Consider the following 18,223-nt stretch of genomic DNA (forward strand, 5'->3'; position numbering starts at 1 on the left):
AATGCCAATAAACATTTTTTTTTTAAATTTAAAAACCCACAACACATGGACAATAGAAACGTTTTTATTTTTTAAAAAATTCAAATGAACATTCAGTATCTTCAACTACTGTCAGTTTAAAAAATCTATGTGTCGTTTTCTCCTTGTTTTTGCGTGTCTTTACCTTGTCTTTTCGTTTCTTTGCCTGTCTTTGTGTTTTCTTTTCCCATCTTTGCGCGTCCATGCGTTGTTTAGTGGAACCCTCATTCGTACTATTTGCACTATTATCGTGCGAACGCTCATACGAAAGAGAGTTTGACTTTTAATGATTTCGTAAAGTACTATCATAATGTCCAGCGATCTAAACATTTTAACAGAGATGGGGTTCCCCAAAAATAGGGCGTAAGTATTTAAACTAAAAAATGATAGTAAAGCTACAGAAAAAAGTAAGAAATCGAAAGTAAATGAATCAATTTGCTTTGTTACTTAATTTCGAGGGCATGAGATTTCACGGTAGATAACGTTTGTATTATTTTCTTATCGATAGTAAGCAGTATGTAATAACGTTATGAACAAAAGTCACCATCTTTGCTTCCTTTCAGATGAGTCTCATTGGCAGATAGTTCTTTTTTGTTGTTATTTCAGCTGTAATGTAGTTATTTTAAATATGTTCCATCCTATAGCAAGTGGCATGAATCTCAAATAAAACTTCTCGTGAATTTTAACACATAGGTGTTCACTGCATATTGATCGAACTTTCTTGAACAATCCCCTTCTTTTTCTCTGTCTCTTTCTTCCCTGTAGTGAAAAGGCTTTGCACAAGACTGGTTATAAAAGTGTACAGGTTGCAATGGACTGGTTATTTGCACATGATGACGATCCCGATATTGACGATCCATTTGAAGCACCACAAGGACATACACTTGGACAAGATGGTGAGTGGATTATAATGGAAGGACAATTTACTTCCTTTCAAATTCAACTTGTGGGGATAACACTTGCTTTTATTAGGTTAACAGTGCTTAGTATGTGAAAATAGGCTTTTCTTCAGGTAATTCATGCTTTATATTTCATGGAAGTAAACCTAGGTATGGGTTGTTTTCACAAATGTCACGATTGTGTACACAAATACCCACAATACAATTAGTGCGTATCTTGCGCTGCCATTTTGAGTCCCTAACAAACTTTTATCAATACGAGTCACCACGTATATTCAAGATAATAATCTGATTTAAATGTCGATTAGGATATTTAATTAATTGAAATGATACATAGATTATACTTTAAATTATGTGCTGTTATAGCACACAAAAAAACTAAGTTACCTGGCCTATATCGAAAAACAGAAGAGTGAAGTTGAGCTATAATCGAGCATATTGCTATCAAATATAAATGCATTTATTTTTTATACAATCAGAAAATATTGTCTTTTAAAAAAATATTTTGTGCGATGTCCCTAAGCTTGTCACCTTGAAAGAGTATTTCCGGACAATGATCTTTGGGATACAATAACAGTTACGGAAATAAAATTTCAAAGCATTTGTATTATGCCAGAACTTTTATGTACAAATGCTTTTCACAAACACATGCATGTGCCAAAGACAGCTTACAGACCAGTTTTAATAAGCAGGGTCAAATATTTTATTTGTGGAGGAGATTATGGACTATATTATGGATAATATTGAAGGTAAGCTATAACCATTCAAAGAAATGTCATATTCAGTGTATTAAAACAAAACATTTACCTAATAGAGCATGACTTTGTACTGACTGTCAAAACCGATTATTCTTGAAATGCTTTTAAAAATATGAAAAATATATATTAACAATTTTTTTTTTTAAATTTGAACTATAATCAAATGATTGATTTCAGCCCACGTAAGTTGAAAATCATTACATGTTTCTACTTGCTTGTGTATCCATTTGTTTATACGTCTGTTTGTTGATGGATCTATTTGTTTATGAAAGAATAACAAAGATGGTTGAAATTTCAATGTTTTGCTTGAAGAAAAAAAGGAGAAAAGTCACTCATTTGGTCTTGTGCAGTTGATATGCACTACAGAATGTAATGTTATATTATATCCTTGCACACATAATAATTGCCCTCATAATTATGTGGGATGAACGATGTTGTTAGGTGCCGGTTTGTGTGGCTAGAGAATCAAAATGGCAGATATGGAAGTACACATAAAAACAACAGATTGTATAATTGTAGTTGATTTCAAATGGCACTGCAAATGGTACTTGGTATCTGTTAATATAAATGTCCTGAAAAGAGTTCCTTTTATACAGGCCTTTGTGATTTTCTACTGTTCTTCCATCTGTTAATGCAGGCAGCATGCATTCAACTCACTCTGAAAAGCATAAGGCATTTTTATTGTTAAAGGTGCTGCCATGTTGTCAAATGTTTCTGCTATCTTCAGCATCTATGCAGAGTTTGTGCAAACTACAACCAGTGACCTGGTTTTATCTGCTTATTTACATCATTGCTCATGGCTTTAAAAATCGCTTCTCTGGTCTGTGCCCTGGAGGAAGCTGGACATTCCTTACCTATGCTAACTGGGGTTACGTTCTGTTTCTTTTATTCACATTTTCAACATTTCACTTGGATTTTTATAAAGTAGTATTTCATTTACTTATGGGAAACATGATGTTTGCAAATTATGATGCAGAATAGAGCTTACAATTTGTGTTAATCTGTTATATTATAACACATCATATTATATTTATTATACTATGTTATATTATATTCCTTGTCATTGTTATGCTTATACAGGAGGAATGTCTAACTAAGGCAGCCTTGGGAAAGGCACTTAGCATAAATTTACTTAGAATGGTAGTAATATGGTAACAACACTTTAAAATCAACGAGCAACAACAAGTTTATTGACATAACTTTGTCCTGTTCTAACAAGGAATGTCTAATAGAGAGGAGAGAAAGATGACCACTTTTAGCAAAAGGATTAATTTTATGTATGTAAGAAAAACTACTTGCTATATTGTCTTTTTTGCAGAACAGTCATCTGTTTCAACAGAGAGTGGATCACAACAGGTCCATGACAATGTTAAAACAGAGGAACAGTCAACAGGAGGAGGAGATAATTCTGCTCAACCCCCTCAGCAAGCCTTGTCCCTCATGTGTGATGAGTAAGATCAAAGTTTAACATACCAAACGTTTTGTTATCATATTATGTGACTGATATTATTAGATTAGAGATCATGGTTTTAATCTAACTTCAAAATGGCAAAGTGAAATTTGAGAAATAAGTGCGACTTGCTTCAAAATGTACATAAACCAACAGAGTATGAGGTCACCAATGTATTGTGGTGCATTTTGGCTGTTCTTTTGCTGTGCAGTGGAATAGTTGTTACATTTTCATTGAATGCCATAGGTATTTATATTTTTGGTTATTGTTTAATATTTTTTTGCTGAATGTTAGATTTTCTTATTTGTTAAAATTTTTAAAATTATTAATTTTGTTTGAGATTTTTAAGTGTCCATATTTTTGAAGTTCTTGATATAAATCATTAGGAATTGGAAAATAGATGACTGGACACAAGTTTTAACATCAGAAATTCATACCTGTTGCTAGTGTATAGCCAGGTCTTTTCCAGACAGAAAATATTCAGTCTGTATGATGAGAATTCATCCTCCCATGGAGTGAATCATGCAGTTCTAAAATGCTATGTCGCTCCTGGTCCACCCTAAAGATACCTTGCCCATGTGCACTATCCTTCATTTTTTTCTCAGTCAGACATTGACGGCTGCAAGAAGTTTTTCTGTTCAGATTGAGCTGTCTAGAGGGCTATTTACAGTTTGTTCTAGTACACATAATGTACTACCTTTCATTATATTATCATACCCGACAGGGGTGTTAGCATACTAGTTTTGTTGAAAATTATTTCTATCAAGGGTAGGTATTGAGTTAAAATATTGGGTCTTAATTTGATTCATTTTATTCTTCATTACAATTAACAAATTTTCATAGCTCATATTCCTTTATTATGAATTGTGCTATTTTTATGACTCTGAAAAACAAGTTGCAAACCACTTTGTCCCTTTATATTGTGTGTTCACCCTGCCCCCCACTTGCCTATCTTGTTCAGGCTGCTCTGGAGGATGTGATGAAAGCAGCATTTTGGAAGTCTCACACTGCATTCTCCTCATTTTACCTCACCAAAGCTAAGGCATATTTTCCTTAGGTCCAGCAGTAGTCTTGTATTCTGCAATGAAGGTGAGAGTTCTTTGTGTTTGTTTTTCTTTCACCATTTGTGGGATCATCAGCCTCCCACCAAACTAACAAATTCAGGTATGTAAGAGCATTAGTCATGTATTACTAATATTCAGATGTAGTTTCTTTGTGGGGGTGTTAAACTAATTTTAATGATGCAATACTTACCTGTTATTATTGCCAGAAACCCTCCTCCCACCCCACAATTATGTCCCACTAGATTAGGCTGCATCGTATAAAAAAAAATGACGGACAGTGTGCCTGCAGGGTGGACCAGGGGTGATGTCATGCTTTAGAACCTTCTGGTTCACTCTATGAGAGGATGAATTCTTATAATATGGTCAGAGTATTTTACATCTGGAAAGGAGCCTGCTATGGATTATGAACAGGTAGTATTACATCATTAAAAAAGTTTTACCTCTTGCCCCCACCTTTTCATTTGGTTCTCCATTGTAGATCATTGGTTGCACGATAGGATCCTGTTTTATGAGTGGCTTTCTTTACATTATAATGACCATTCATGTTATCAGTTATGTTAGTTAGAACTGTCCACCATTCAAAGTTGCTAATCAATGTAGAAATCTTATACTTTAGATGAGAAAGAACTCTATCATTTTTGTGACCAAAATGTTAAAGCTCAAGTCACTCTGACTCAAAGACAATAGTTCTACATGACATACCTGGTCATGAATGGCTTGCACTTTTAATAAGAAAAAGTCTGTTTATTTGGGTCTAAAAAGTCAAAGCTCTAGGTCACTGACTAAACATCTGTGACTAAAAGAAGATGAATCATTTCCACACAAATATATTTGCTCAGCTGCACAGACCTGGACCAAACTTTGTATATGTCGCGCACTTGGGGCAAGAAAAAAGCCTGTTGATATTGTTGGTCACAAGGTCAAAGGTCACTGGTTAAAAGGAGAAAAATGGCTTCTGTGCAGAAAATGTAAGTTTTTGACTGTGTACCTTTAGTATTTGTGGATGACTCGCACATATGATAAGAAAAAAGCTTTGATATTGGATCAAAAGTTCACCAGCCAAAGTTACAGTGACTGAAATAAGGAAAGTGTTTTTGGCATAATGCTGTTAGCTGTAGACCACATACCTTGAACAAAGTGGAGGGCTTGCACTTAAGGTGTATAAGAGGCTTATTAATTTTGCTTTAAGATGGTCATTTGAGATCAAAGAAAAATTGGTGTTTCAGAACTTTTGTTCTAGAGAATGTTCCTCGACCAAACTTTGAATGTTTGTGTAATTTTGAATAAAATATGATATTTTGTATATTCTTTTACATAATCAGATGTGGGAAGAGGTTTAGAAATGAAGATGAGGTACAGTTCCATGCAGCCAAAACAAATCACACAAGCTTTTCAGAGTCCACTGAAGATATCAAGCCCCTTACGGAGGAAGAAAAGCGAACACAAGTACAGAAGTAAGGAGACAACTCATTTTCTGGACCTTGTAATAATTTACAAACACAATTAGTCTCATCATGCCGTGTCATGTGGTTATTTATTAGTTTCTGAATTGTATTAACTTCATATCTAAGCTGACTTAAATATTTAGTCAGTGATTGCAACATTAAGACAAGAGAACCAGGTACTTTGGTGCATTTTATTGTTCCGCAAAGTATTGCATAAAGCAAAATTAGAGGCAGAAACTTGTTCTGAGTTGAGCATTTTTTTTCTCTGTAGAAGTAGAAGTTGTGTTCCTCAGTTAATTTTCTTGTCAGAGTTGCTCAGATTTCTTCAAATGCTATGACCAGTCGTTGTGATTGGATGGCACATAATGACCAATGCCAAAATTCCAAAGCATTTTACATGCTTGTAATTTATTATGATGGTGATATTGGAAGTTGAAAATTGTCATTAATTAGTAACTATAGAAAAGTAAGTATATGTCTTGGGTATATATAACCATTTAAGTTCCAAATATAAGAATAAAAAAAATGCAGGAAACTGTCTGAAGATAGACCCTTCATAATAAATGTTAGCATGAAGACTTTCAAAATAACAGGCAAAGATATCAGAAATCTGTTAAACATAAATATAGTAAAAAATAAAGATCAGAATATGAAATTTACAAATAGAAAAACAAGAAAATATTTTTAATAAATTTTTGTGTCTTGCCATTAAAAGCAAAGTTTAGGGTGACAGCAGAATAAACTATATCGTAACCTTTTAATTCTGAGCTTACTGAATTATAACAGTTGATGCTGTCAATAAGTGTAATTAGTATAGGTGGCAAAAAGTGTATTCTGAGCAAAGAAAAAGTAATCTCTATATTACACGCCATAATTACTGAAAACCATATGAAAAATGTACATTTATTTTGCCACATACCTGGATCTGCGGTTAGCTAAATTCTTGTCACAGATTGGCTAAATACTTGTGGATTAGTAAGAGAATACATACACAAAACAAAATGAAAAATTATTTATATGCAACATTTACTTTAACTTGTCTACATGTCCTAGTTTTGCTGAATGGTCTTAAAGTCAAGTTCACAAGTTCTGAATGTTGTATTACATCACTGTTGAATTCCTGTTTAATATTTTTTAAAGTGCTATTGATTTGTTCTTTTGCTGATGCAACATGTTCTTCAGTTTAACAAAATTCCTCCCCTCTAACATTTATCAGTCATAAAAGATCTATGAATCAATCAATAAAGCCTGTTTCACTTAATATTTGGTGCCATGTGTTTTTTAATATAGACTGATCAGCTACCAAATTGATTATCAAACTATAATATGGTTTTAAATTTAAGAAACCCATCTGTTTCTTGGAAGCGTTCATGTACAGTTACTATAAATGGAAAATACAGAAATTATTCTACGTATATAGCCCAATGGTTGCACAAGTCCAAAATATAAGAACAATAGCTGGAGGTCTATGATAGATAAATGTGCAGCAGCCAGTAGTCACATGTGAACCTTGAATAGTCAGACTGTACCTGTTATTCTGTGTCTCGCTCACTCCTGTCATCGCCTGATGTAATCTTGGATCTTTACTTGGAAACATTTTCTTTTTTTTTACATGAACTAAAGAGATATCATATGGCTAATTTTATTACCGGGGTAATTATGAACAGGCGGGTACCCAAGTACCCAGGTACCCATTGATAGCTTTATATCTGACACCTTGCTGTAAACTGCCTTGATACTTCTGTCATTGTATTTTGTGCTGGCTGTTCAGTATCTAGGCCTTTTATTCTACGTGTAAGGTAAAATCATCAGCATAGACCCTGATCTGGCAGTGTTTGACATGGAGGTTGATCTTGGTCTGCACTGACATGGTTGAGAGGGCATTACATGTGTTCGTAAAGTAATGAATATGTTGAAATATTAACCTTTCATTGTATTAGGAGAAGAAGAAAAACATTTTGTGATTTATTTACAAATGTTATTGCAGCTTCCAGATATCCAGTATAATGATATTCTGTTTAAATTGGTACTAATTATAAGTTAAAAAATGTTTAGATCAGGTTTAGTTTGGTATTTTATGGCACAACAACGTGTGTATGTTATTTAGTGCAAGGCAGTTAGCGTAATGTGCCCTGCCGATTGACATGATATGGTATCTGACCTAGGCTGATCCAATGGTAGGATTCTAAACTGCACCCTTTTTGTGATAAGCCTGTTGCACTTACCATGGAGCCAGTGTGGCTTCCTGGTTGGGTCAGAGAAGCATACAAGGAATTAATGGTATGTGGAAATTTGTAAAACACATTTTTCAAAAATTGTAAGAGTCTGTGCAAGATATCCTTGTATCTTCATCTTCATTGAACAGAATCAGTAAACTTGCTGATATATATCTATCAGGCTACAGTACAGTAGTTGGTCTTCACCCCTTCCTGTGAATTAATAAATGTCATTTGCACCACATATCTTCACATGATTAAGTAGATGGATAAAACTTCTGCGACCATTGTGCACATTTCCAAATTATGTCCCAACTGTTCCAGTGGCCTAAGTGGTTAGAGCATCTGCCTCAGATGTGGGAGATTGTGGATATAAACCCTGGCCAAGTCATACCAGAGACTTATAAAAATGTTACTAGCAGCTGCCTTGCTTGGCGCTATGCATTAAGAGGTTAGTGTTAGGACTGGTCAGCCTGGTGTCTGGATAATATGACTGGGTGATACATGATGCTACATGTCTGCGTTATGTTGCCCCAGCACTAGATATGACTGATTTTTTTTTTAAAGCTATGTTAAAAATCCAAATCCAAATCTCACACACATATAGATCAATATGTTAATGATAGCAAACAAGAACATTGAATATCTCAAGTTTTGTTCCTTCATCTGATATCATGTCAATTGTTATCGTTTCAGCTCTCCAATTCATTGGTATTCTCAATCATATTTTTATTATAATATAAAAATACATGTACTATTCGTTTAAAACTTTCATATCCACGTAATTTTTATTATTTTTATTGTTGCTGGTGTTTTCTCTTTTTATAAAATAATAAAGTTTCTTCTATAAATGAAATATATACATGATAACATTTCTCTGTACTTATGTTTGTTTTGTTAGGCTTCAAGAAAAACTAAAACAGAAAAGATTGGAAAAAGAGGAGCAAGAAAGAAAGGAACAGATTGCTCGAGAAAAGCAGAGGCGCACATTTGGAAAGGATGTTACTATGGTCAAGCAAAAGTAATAATGTCATAATATATCCATCTACAAAAAACCTGTTTAATCCAGGCACTCTTATACCCATTCTTTTGTAATTGAGAAATATAAACTAATGAATCCTTGTAACGAAAAGTAGAGGAAATCTATTTGCTGAGATTGTATTTGAATATGAAAACATTTTAAATCAGTAGAGTGTGGAGAAACATAACTTCACAGTATATAGTTTGCATATGCCTAGAGTCAAAGTATCCAGAAATCTTCCAGTATTTATGTGCTAAAAATGACGAAACTTTCACTAGCATAAAATATTTTCAGATTTAGCAAGGAAACTCAATATATAACATTGCTTTTCAATCGAAAGAATTTTACACATGGTTGTATGTTTTGGTTGGTCTCATAACTTGTCAGAATTTTGATACCAAGGTATGTAATATTGGTAGATATAGCAGAGGCACTTGTTTCTCCATCAAATACATTCCTTGATAAAATTAGCATAATAATGAGAAAAAAAAATTCATTACTCACAATTCCAGACTTCCAAGAAAGATGAATTTGTTTTGGCCCAGCTGTACAAATGAAGAACAAAGGGAAGAAACTCTTACTCATTGTCTCCCCTTACTGCCACTAGGCAGTTAAACATCAACCAATTGTTTACCATTTTAAGCTTTCACTGCAGTACTATAAACATTATCCCATGTCACCTCAAAGATTCCTGCAAGATCATCTTTAAAGCTACTCATGTATCAATATGTGTGGTTAAACATTGTGAATTAAGGTTTCTGCAATGATCTGGTAACTGATTTTGTAAATTTCGTTCTCATTTGAATCATGTAAACTTTGTTTATCTGACCTTGTAAGTTGTGCACCATGTTGCCCATGCAACATAGTCCTCAGTTTTGCACAAAATTTGAAGACAGGAGATAGGAAGGAAAAGTTGAAGTCATCAATATCTTAAGCCTCCATCCAAAAATATCTTTTGTGAGCATAGTTGGGGATACTCAAAAGTCACCTATACCTCCTAAGATTATTTGGATGATGCCAACAAATGCCATCTTGTCCAGACAGCTAGATACAGTCCATGCTGTACCAGTCTCAAGTATTGCTAGAATTGCATTTTAGGTTGGTTCAGGAAATGCTGACACAGTTGCTGAAGTTATTGCCTCCTTGCTCCTCATGCCCTCAAATACAGTTTTGGATTTGTCAGTAGATTATTCTCCTGAATTTTGGCATGACTAAGCATGGCCTTAAAGCCTCTAAGTCAGATTGCCTGTGATATGAAGCTGATTTAGTCAACATTTATTAACAGCCCTTTTTCTGGTTCACACCTTCCAGTCCATGCATACTCGAAATGGATCATTGATCAGTTTTATTTATAATCTGTTCTATGTACTGACCAACCATGCCATTTTATACCTTATGGGTATCATTAGTCCATCCAGTTTTGCATCCAGCCAGCCTACCTGCTGACTGTCCAGTTCAACCGTCCATCTTGCCTTCCTGCAATCCCAATAGCCTTCTTGCCCAGCAAAATATAAATTATCAGTTGCCTGATTATAATACAGATGGTAGGTCTTGCTTTATTGATGTATCTGGTCACGAAGTACTGTGCTACACCTAGAGACAATGGCACAACTTCTTTCATTCCACTAGGAATAGCTTGCGGACATTGAAACAGTTCTTAACTAGGATAACCTGCACATTTAATGTGAAGAAAACCTTGATATACCACCTGACTCATTCTAAGGATTTTAATTCCTCTTGCTCTTTATTCCTTCTGTGAGCCAGGACTACTCCCTCTTGCTCTTTATTCCATCTGTGAGCCAGGATTACTCCCTCTTGCTCTTTATTCCTTCTGTGAGCCAGGACTGTATGTTCAGTGTCAAGGATGAGGATAAACACCCATGCCTTGCAGCTTCTCTTGCAGTCAGCCAAAATTAGCATGATCAAAAGTCTTTTGATGAGAATCCTGAACCTGGATAATTCAAAGGCTTTTATCTCTGCAAATCTATTACCAATATCTTTTTCAGTATGCTTGGATCTCATCCACACTCTGACACGTATGATGCCAATGTTCCAAAGTTGATAAAAGAACATTGCAGCAGTAAACATGTTCACTTCACAGATGTATTAGGTTGATCTCTGGGTATTCGTTGTGACTTTTATGTTGGTGTGGAATATGATGGTGACATACTGAATGCTAGACTTAGCATTGTTGCTGAATTTTTACCTGGCCAAAATTTCGGAAACAAACTGGGAGAATCGACAGCCAACATAGGTGAAGAAATAAATGACACAGTGCATTGTTCTATGGGCATGCCTTTATGGCTTCTTCTGATCTTGATTTAATAAAATGAGATGCTTTTATTTGTTCATATCATAGAAGCCTCATTACTCTTTGGCATTATTCTATTTGCCTTTTGTTCTGGGGATGTATAGAAGATGTGCAGAAGCAGGCAGTGCACGAGTTGCTTCTCCAGCTCTCCTGACTTCATGAACCACATTGTCATTGTCAGCATTCTTTTCCATGACAAAAGATGATTGGAGCATGAAGATGAGCAGCGACATCTCTCTGAACAATAGCAGGCTTGGCCACAAGCCATTTTAAGACAACAACAGATGCCTCGGTGTTAGAGGCAATTTAAAAGGGAAATGGAAACCAAGTTTCTCCTTCCCCAAACCTTCCAACAACTGCCATTGCTTACCACCCCAACCCACCAAGTAACACTTCTTATTGGTGCCATGCTCCTCTATTCAACAAACTCAGATCAACCTATTTCCTCAGAATGAATGTGTAATCCAAGTGGTTTCATCACAGGGGCTTCAGATTTCATTAACCAGTCCCCCTCCCCTTTTGTGTTCCCCCATCTCTGACATCACAGCCAATCCAGCGAAGACAGAAATGTTAATGGAGGTGATCAGTTCTTTGCACTCAAAGTGGGCATTAGAACAAATTTACAAACTGAACTATCCTGTGTTTTATTCAAAAGTTTTCATTGATGACAAATTCAGACCAGTGGTCATTGTGGATACCTATCAGCCCCAAAGTTTGAGATGGAAAATGTCATGATCAATATCAGTTTATATCAAGTGGGATGAATTTGCAGCAAATCTTGATTTAATTTGACATGTACATTCATGTCTCTATCCATCTAGCTCACTGCACAAGTTCCAAGGTGCAGATTACCAATGTTGCACTCGTCCTTTGGCCTGAATATAAACCTTAGTCCATGGATATTTATAAAGACAAACTGCATCATTTCATTGTTTAGGACCACCATGTTGATAGTGACTAGAAGACATCGTTCAAATATATATATTGAGAGGAGGCAGAACTGACTACCACTTTCTGGTTGCCAGTGATAGAAACTGGTTTTTAGCTATGAATTCCAGATACATAATTAAGACCACAGAACTATTGATCTGAGTTGGACATAATATGGGTCCATTGAAAGGGCATGCAACTTGTCTGACCTGCATGCCAAAACTAGCTTTATCTGAAAGCTTGTCTTATAAGATAGCAGCATCATTAAGGCTTTGCCTAATGGCTCAAACTTATATGAGTTCAGCCATGTCAAAAGCCAATAAATATACCACTTAGGGAACAGAGTAAGTGACTTAGACTTATGCCCTTACTACATTGTTCAAACCAGTTCTAAAAAATCAAGATTAAAAGTTAAACACACCTTTAAATTTTGAAGGTAGCTCTTACTCTTAAACGTTGACTAGATCGTACCCAGTGCTCAGACTTGAGTATGTACTTGTGTATATTTTATCAGCCTTTAGAATTTCCAACAAATATGCTGTAAATAGACATGTTTTCAAAACAGTTGACCATGCACATGCTGGTCTTAACATTTTATGATGATATCTAATTTGAGTAGACAATTACTTATTTAAATTGAAATGTTGTATTAATGTGATGCCAAGCTTAGACTGGCTATATGTTTCTCCAGTGCAGGAAAATAGTTTTGACAATAGCCCTCAAATAGTTCTCCCATTGGCTGTCACTATTCATGCTGTTACAAGAATAGCCAATTTCATGAGAATGAATCTGTCCATATTTCAGTCAAGGAAAATTTTTCTAATTGTTTTCTGAGATATCAGCCACTCTGTTTTAATCATTGAAGGGAAATGTAGCTTAGTAATTCTGCTACCTGGAAGACAAGAACAGTCTGTAAACATATGAGATTGGTCTTAATTATGTTTTTCTAAAACATTTGTTTGAAATTCTGCCTTTGTGGCCTCCACTTTGGTCCAAGTTGGCAGTGACTGTTAAATATTTCAAGATGATATCACACAAAATATTCAAATGAGAATCGAATACAAGATACAAGTCTTCAAATAGTAATATCAGGTATTCATTGTAGCGCTAATAAAAATATGCTAAGATAAAAACATGATTGATTTTTACATCTACCATTATGACTTGCTATATGGCTTTATGTGAAAGCAGCAAGAAACTGTTCATTCATTGTATACTTTAAATGATAAAGTGTCACATTTTTTATGCAACTCTTATGGCTGTGATAAAGAATATATAGATTCCAACCACAAAGCTGTTAATTTTTACTGACACATTATTTTCAGAATGGAGGAAGAGGAGATAAAGAAACTAGCTGAACAGAAGAGAAGAGAAAAAATGGAGGAGAAGCTAGCAAGGTAAACTTGCTTTGCACACTTGCACAATTTGACCTGTTTTCATAACAAAATTGTTTTTTTAGATAGATGGAAATGTAAAATAACTTGCTGTCTGATTATTGTATTCATTTAGTAATTTCATATCCATTTTGCTTATGGTATTATACTGCCATTAATCTATTAGATTTATTAGTCCTTAGATATGAAAATCATTGATCAAAAATATTCCTCAGTAATTTGATGCATTTCATTTGTATATGAAAAAAAATCAACTTTTTACCTGGAGCAGTCCCTTGAAAAAATGGCTGAAAACCATTGATGCATGCCATTACCTCAAGAATATGGAACAGGCTTTTATTGTTTTAGCACACATGCACCCTTCTATTCATTATGTTCAGTTGTTTAAATGTTAGATGCTGAAGAAAAAAGTGAATAGAAATTTAACAGAGTATCATGATGTGAATCTACTTTTGCTTAAAAATTATCTGTAAAACAAACAATATATACTTGTATATATTTTCAATTAAAAGATATAAACCCACAATCAGTCATCATAATTAGTATTTCTATCAGTCTTTTATATATTGGTCAGTAAATTTAATTGCAAAATCTAAGGTTTAAATTGTGAAATGGACTATATATAGTAAAGTTCCCTTTATCAAGCATTATTTTATCCACCAAATAATAACTGAGAACTATTTGTGGTTATTAAAGGAGCTTGACTGTTTTTGTCATCAGCTGAACAGTGTGTGAACATTAAGGTACAGTAAAACCTGTTATGAGAGACCGCCCCTTCTGCCAACCAAAAGCGGTCTCTCAAGACAGTTGGTCTCTCATAAGAGGTGTGTGAAAATGGACTGGTTTTCAGGGTCAGTAGTTAGCATTGTTGAAAAATAAATAATACCCATACTCTCTGTACATGTATCATATCCTTTATTCATAAATCTTGTTAAATATTGCATGCATTCCTCTTAAAATATCTTTATATAATAAAGATATACATCTATCAAACAACGAAAATAAAATTTATATTTCAACATCACATTAATATGTACAAAAAATGAACAGTTTGATATGATGTATATATCTTATTCTATACACTTATTCACTTGTTTTTTAAGAAATCCATTATAAATCTTTGTTGACATGTTTTACTCAGCTGTTTGGTCTGAACATGTATCTCAATTATTGCCTTTTCCGGAATCAACTTTCCACTTACTGGTATGTTTTTACTCTTTGCAACACAAAACCACTCCCATACTCGCTCGTTCAGATCTCCGTAAACTGTCCCTCGTGCCGTGGCACATTTCCTCTGTGCTTGTGCACCTTTCTGCCATTCGTTTCTAATGGACTTCTTGTCTCTGATTACATTTTGAACTTGCGTTTTACCGACGCTTAAGCTGACTGCTATTTTGCGAGCAGTCTCCCCTTTTTCATTTCTTTCAATGACATTAATCCTTTCTTCCAGTGTTAAAATTTTTCTTTTTTTAAGCGGCGGTTCTGCCATTGTTATTAGTGTTGACGTTATAAAGACTATCGGTTTTGATCAGGTTTTGGGGAAATGTGGAATAAATATATATTATGTACCAATGAATGAAACCAAAAGACATAATTAACTTATCAAGAAACAATACATTTATTCTGAGACGAAGTTTAAATCAACAGCGTTATAGCACGATAAACAAAGGTTGTGACCATCTGCAGCCAGGTAAACAGATGGTGGCTTGGTGAAACACTAACAAAAGAAATAAAAAATAATTTTAAAAAAATCCGGAAATGCTTCTCACTTACTAGTATTAAAGATAATGAGCTCATTTACCCTCCAGGCATTATGGATTAACTGGAAAGACAAACGATGTACTCAAACCTACACTGAAGCACTTTCAAACGATTTCTCACTGGGACATAAGGACTACCAGTGTTTTGTGAGTTTTCATAAAGATAAAGAAAAAATACAAACCTCTAAATTGACTGCATATATCCATCATTACCCCCTTTGATGTTACTCTTACTGGCTATTCACATGACTTCGGCACTACAATGGCGGTTAGTGACATGTACTTTAGTCTGGTTTACTGCAGTTTACAAATGACACCGTACGCTGAAGTTGTAAATTTCACAAAACTGGTACTGTAGCAAGACAAATTCTTTTTAAATACTTTATTAGAGCAATCTTTACTATTTATGCAGTCTTTGTTACAAAGGATTAAATGATGGTTAGAGGTGTTTATCTCGATATATGGTTGTTCAACTATAGTGTTATTTAATGTGCACTTTGTTTGCATAATACATTTATCCCGAGCTCAAGTGTTTACAAAGGATTAAGTTAAGGTCAGTGGTGTCAATCTGTTTTTTGGGGGGCGATGCGGTCGTTCGTAGCAGTGTCAAAATGCATATTTTGCCAAGAAATCGCGGTCGCTGGTCGCATGCAGCAGGTGGTCATTCATAACAGAGCGTTTATATAGTAAAATTGATCCATGCATTACGATTGTGGTCGGAAGTGACAGGTGGTCGCTTATTGCAGAGGTCGCTCATGACAGGTTTTACTGTACTATGTGTTTGCAGTGACCCATAGAAATTTTTCATTAAGAAATTCATGTGCTTTGTAGGCAGAAAGTGAAAGAAGAAATTGAAAAAGATCGGAGAGAAAGAGCTGCAAAGGTCAGTACAACTTACTTGAAATTTCATACAAATGATAGAGATTACAATATACATTTTATATCTTTCTTTCCTATTTATCTTTTCTGGAAGGTTTGGTTTGTGATATTAAATACAAAAAGCTTTGAAAACGCTGTCAAACCTTAAATATTGTTAGTAATAGCTATTAAATTGTAAAGGTTCATTTATATCATATACTTGGTATCTTTATGATGCATCATGTATTCTTAAATAACCTTTTCAAATCAGGTCCCAATGACTTGTTTTTTTTCGAACTTCGCTTTTATATTTTTTGCAGAAAAGTATATTTTTATGTTTTGGGCAGAAAAATACTTGTGTAAAGAATTCACTAGTAGTGTTCAGAGATAGTTGATGAGTAGCAAAGAATATAAGATACAGAGATAATTGATAAGTAACAGAGAAGGTAAGATGCAGTGATAGGTTATGAATGGCAAAAAAAAAGTATGATACATAGATAGCTGATAAGTAACAGAGAAGGTAAGATGCAGTAATAGGTTATGAATAGCAAAAAAGGTATGATACAGAGATAGTTGATAAGTAACAGAGAAGATAAGATACAGGTAGTTGATTTGTAACATAGAAGGTAAGAGGTAAGATGCAAAAATAGAATATGTGTAACAAAAAAGGTGAGATACAGATTATGAGTAACAAAGATGGTGATGTACAGGGATAATTGATGAGCAACAAGGAAGGTGAGATACAGCGATGCTTGATGAGTAACAAGGAAGGTGAGATACAGCGATGGTTGATGAGTGACAAGGAAGGTGAGATACAGAGATGGTCGATGAGTAGCAAAGAAGATAGGATACAGAGGTAGTTGATGAGTAACAAGGAAGGTAACATAAAGAGATACAGTCAAACCCACTTATCTCAACCTCGGTTATCTTGAGAACCTGTGCATGACAAGCGTTTTGATCTGGCCCTGAAAAAATCCTACTTATACTACTTTTTCCCCACTTATCTCAATCCCTGTTAAGACAGTAACCCTGTTATTTTGGGCATAAATTTCTGTACGAAGTAACATGTAGACCTGCTTATTTCTATGAAATGTTTCAAAAGCGCTTATATTTTCATACATATGCACCAGTGACACTTACCACAAACAATTTTATGTGGTATACATTCAGCCATTTCACTAGCTTCATCATGTGGACATAATTTGAAAATGCTTCCCAAGCAATGCCTATGGAGTCTGTGATCTCATCAGCCATTGATTCAAGACATATTTCTTATTGTGGCAATACAATTTTGATTGGTTGTTGCATTTTCCATAGATATTGGTGATTGGAAGTCCATTTTTTATATTAGAACAAGTTTTACTTATGCTTAATTAATACAGAACTTGTTGACAGGTTTTTATTTCCCTATGAGTACCCTCTTTCCCTTGGTAGCCTCATTACAATATTTACAATTGCTGTCTCAGGCATAAATTTAAGTACATGTAACATGTAAATGCTGTAACAACGAAATTGCCATGTGTTGCTGGACAATGCATGTCAAAGTTAATTGTTTAGTTACACGTGTTGGTTAACAACATATACTGTACATAAAACAAGACTACCTTTATTTTTTTACAGTATTATGAATTTCTTCATCAGTCTCCAAAAATGATTGAATTTTGGATTTTTTTTCTCAATTAAAACATCTTAATAATAAATATAATTATTTACAGCACACATGTGCATCTTAATAGCCATTTGAAGAAAAAAGAATCTGGTCATTTTTTTTTAGCCATTTCAATGTATTAGGTGAGGTTGAATGTTTGTTACAATTTTTTTTAAAATTCAGATTCCATCTTCAGTCAATACAACTTGACTGTAGTAATGCATTACAGTGTATCAGTTTCCATTAAAAAATAATATCTATAGTTAGATTCATGGCAGCTGTAGGTACATGTATAGTGTATTTCTTTCCTGTCAGCAAAGACACAAGCAAATCCATTTTGCTTACATAGGGATGGTCATGCTTTGATAAGTTTATATTTTTATTCTTCAGAAGTTAAGATTATTTTATTTACTAATGAATATTAAAACTATGATATGTTCACTGCAAAATA

General features: G+C 34.4%; 1 protein-coding gene across 1 annotated transcript in view; it reads left to right on the top strand.

The window, feature by feature from the left end:
• Window positions 1-225: 225 nt before the first annotated feature.
• The window catches only part of LOC149804935 (UBX domain-containing protein 1-like), a 28,900-nt gene continuing 10,902 nt past the window's right edge, over window positions 226-18,223 (top strand). The window contains exons 1-7 of the mRNA XM_089945975.1: window positions 226-381; window positions 784-914; window positions 2,994-3,126; window positions 5,512-5,643; window positions 8,752-8,871; window positions 13,438-13,509; window positions 16,098-16,149. Coding sequence (XP_089802101.1) covers window positions 329-381; window positions 784-914; window positions 2,994-3,126; window positions 5,512-5,643; window positions 8,752-8,871; window positions 13,438-13,509; window positions 16,098-16,149 — 693 coding nt within the window. The 5' untranslated portion in view covers window positions 226-328. The remainder of the gene's footprint in view (window positions 382-783; window positions 915-2,993; window positions 3,127-5,511; window positions 5,644-8,751; window positions 8,872-13,437; window positions 13,510-16,097; window positions 16,150-18,223) is intronic.

Source organism: Sinohyriopsis cumingii, chromosome 2 (assembly GCF_028554795.1).
Source record: "Sinohyriopsis cumingii isolate HCF-2022 chromosome 2, ASM2855479v2, whole genome shotgun sequence".
In the NCBI taxonomy this organism is placed as follows: domain Eukaryota; kingdom Metazoa; phylum Mollusca; class Bivalvia; order Unionida; family Unionidae; genus Sinohyriopsis; species Sinohyriopsis cumingii.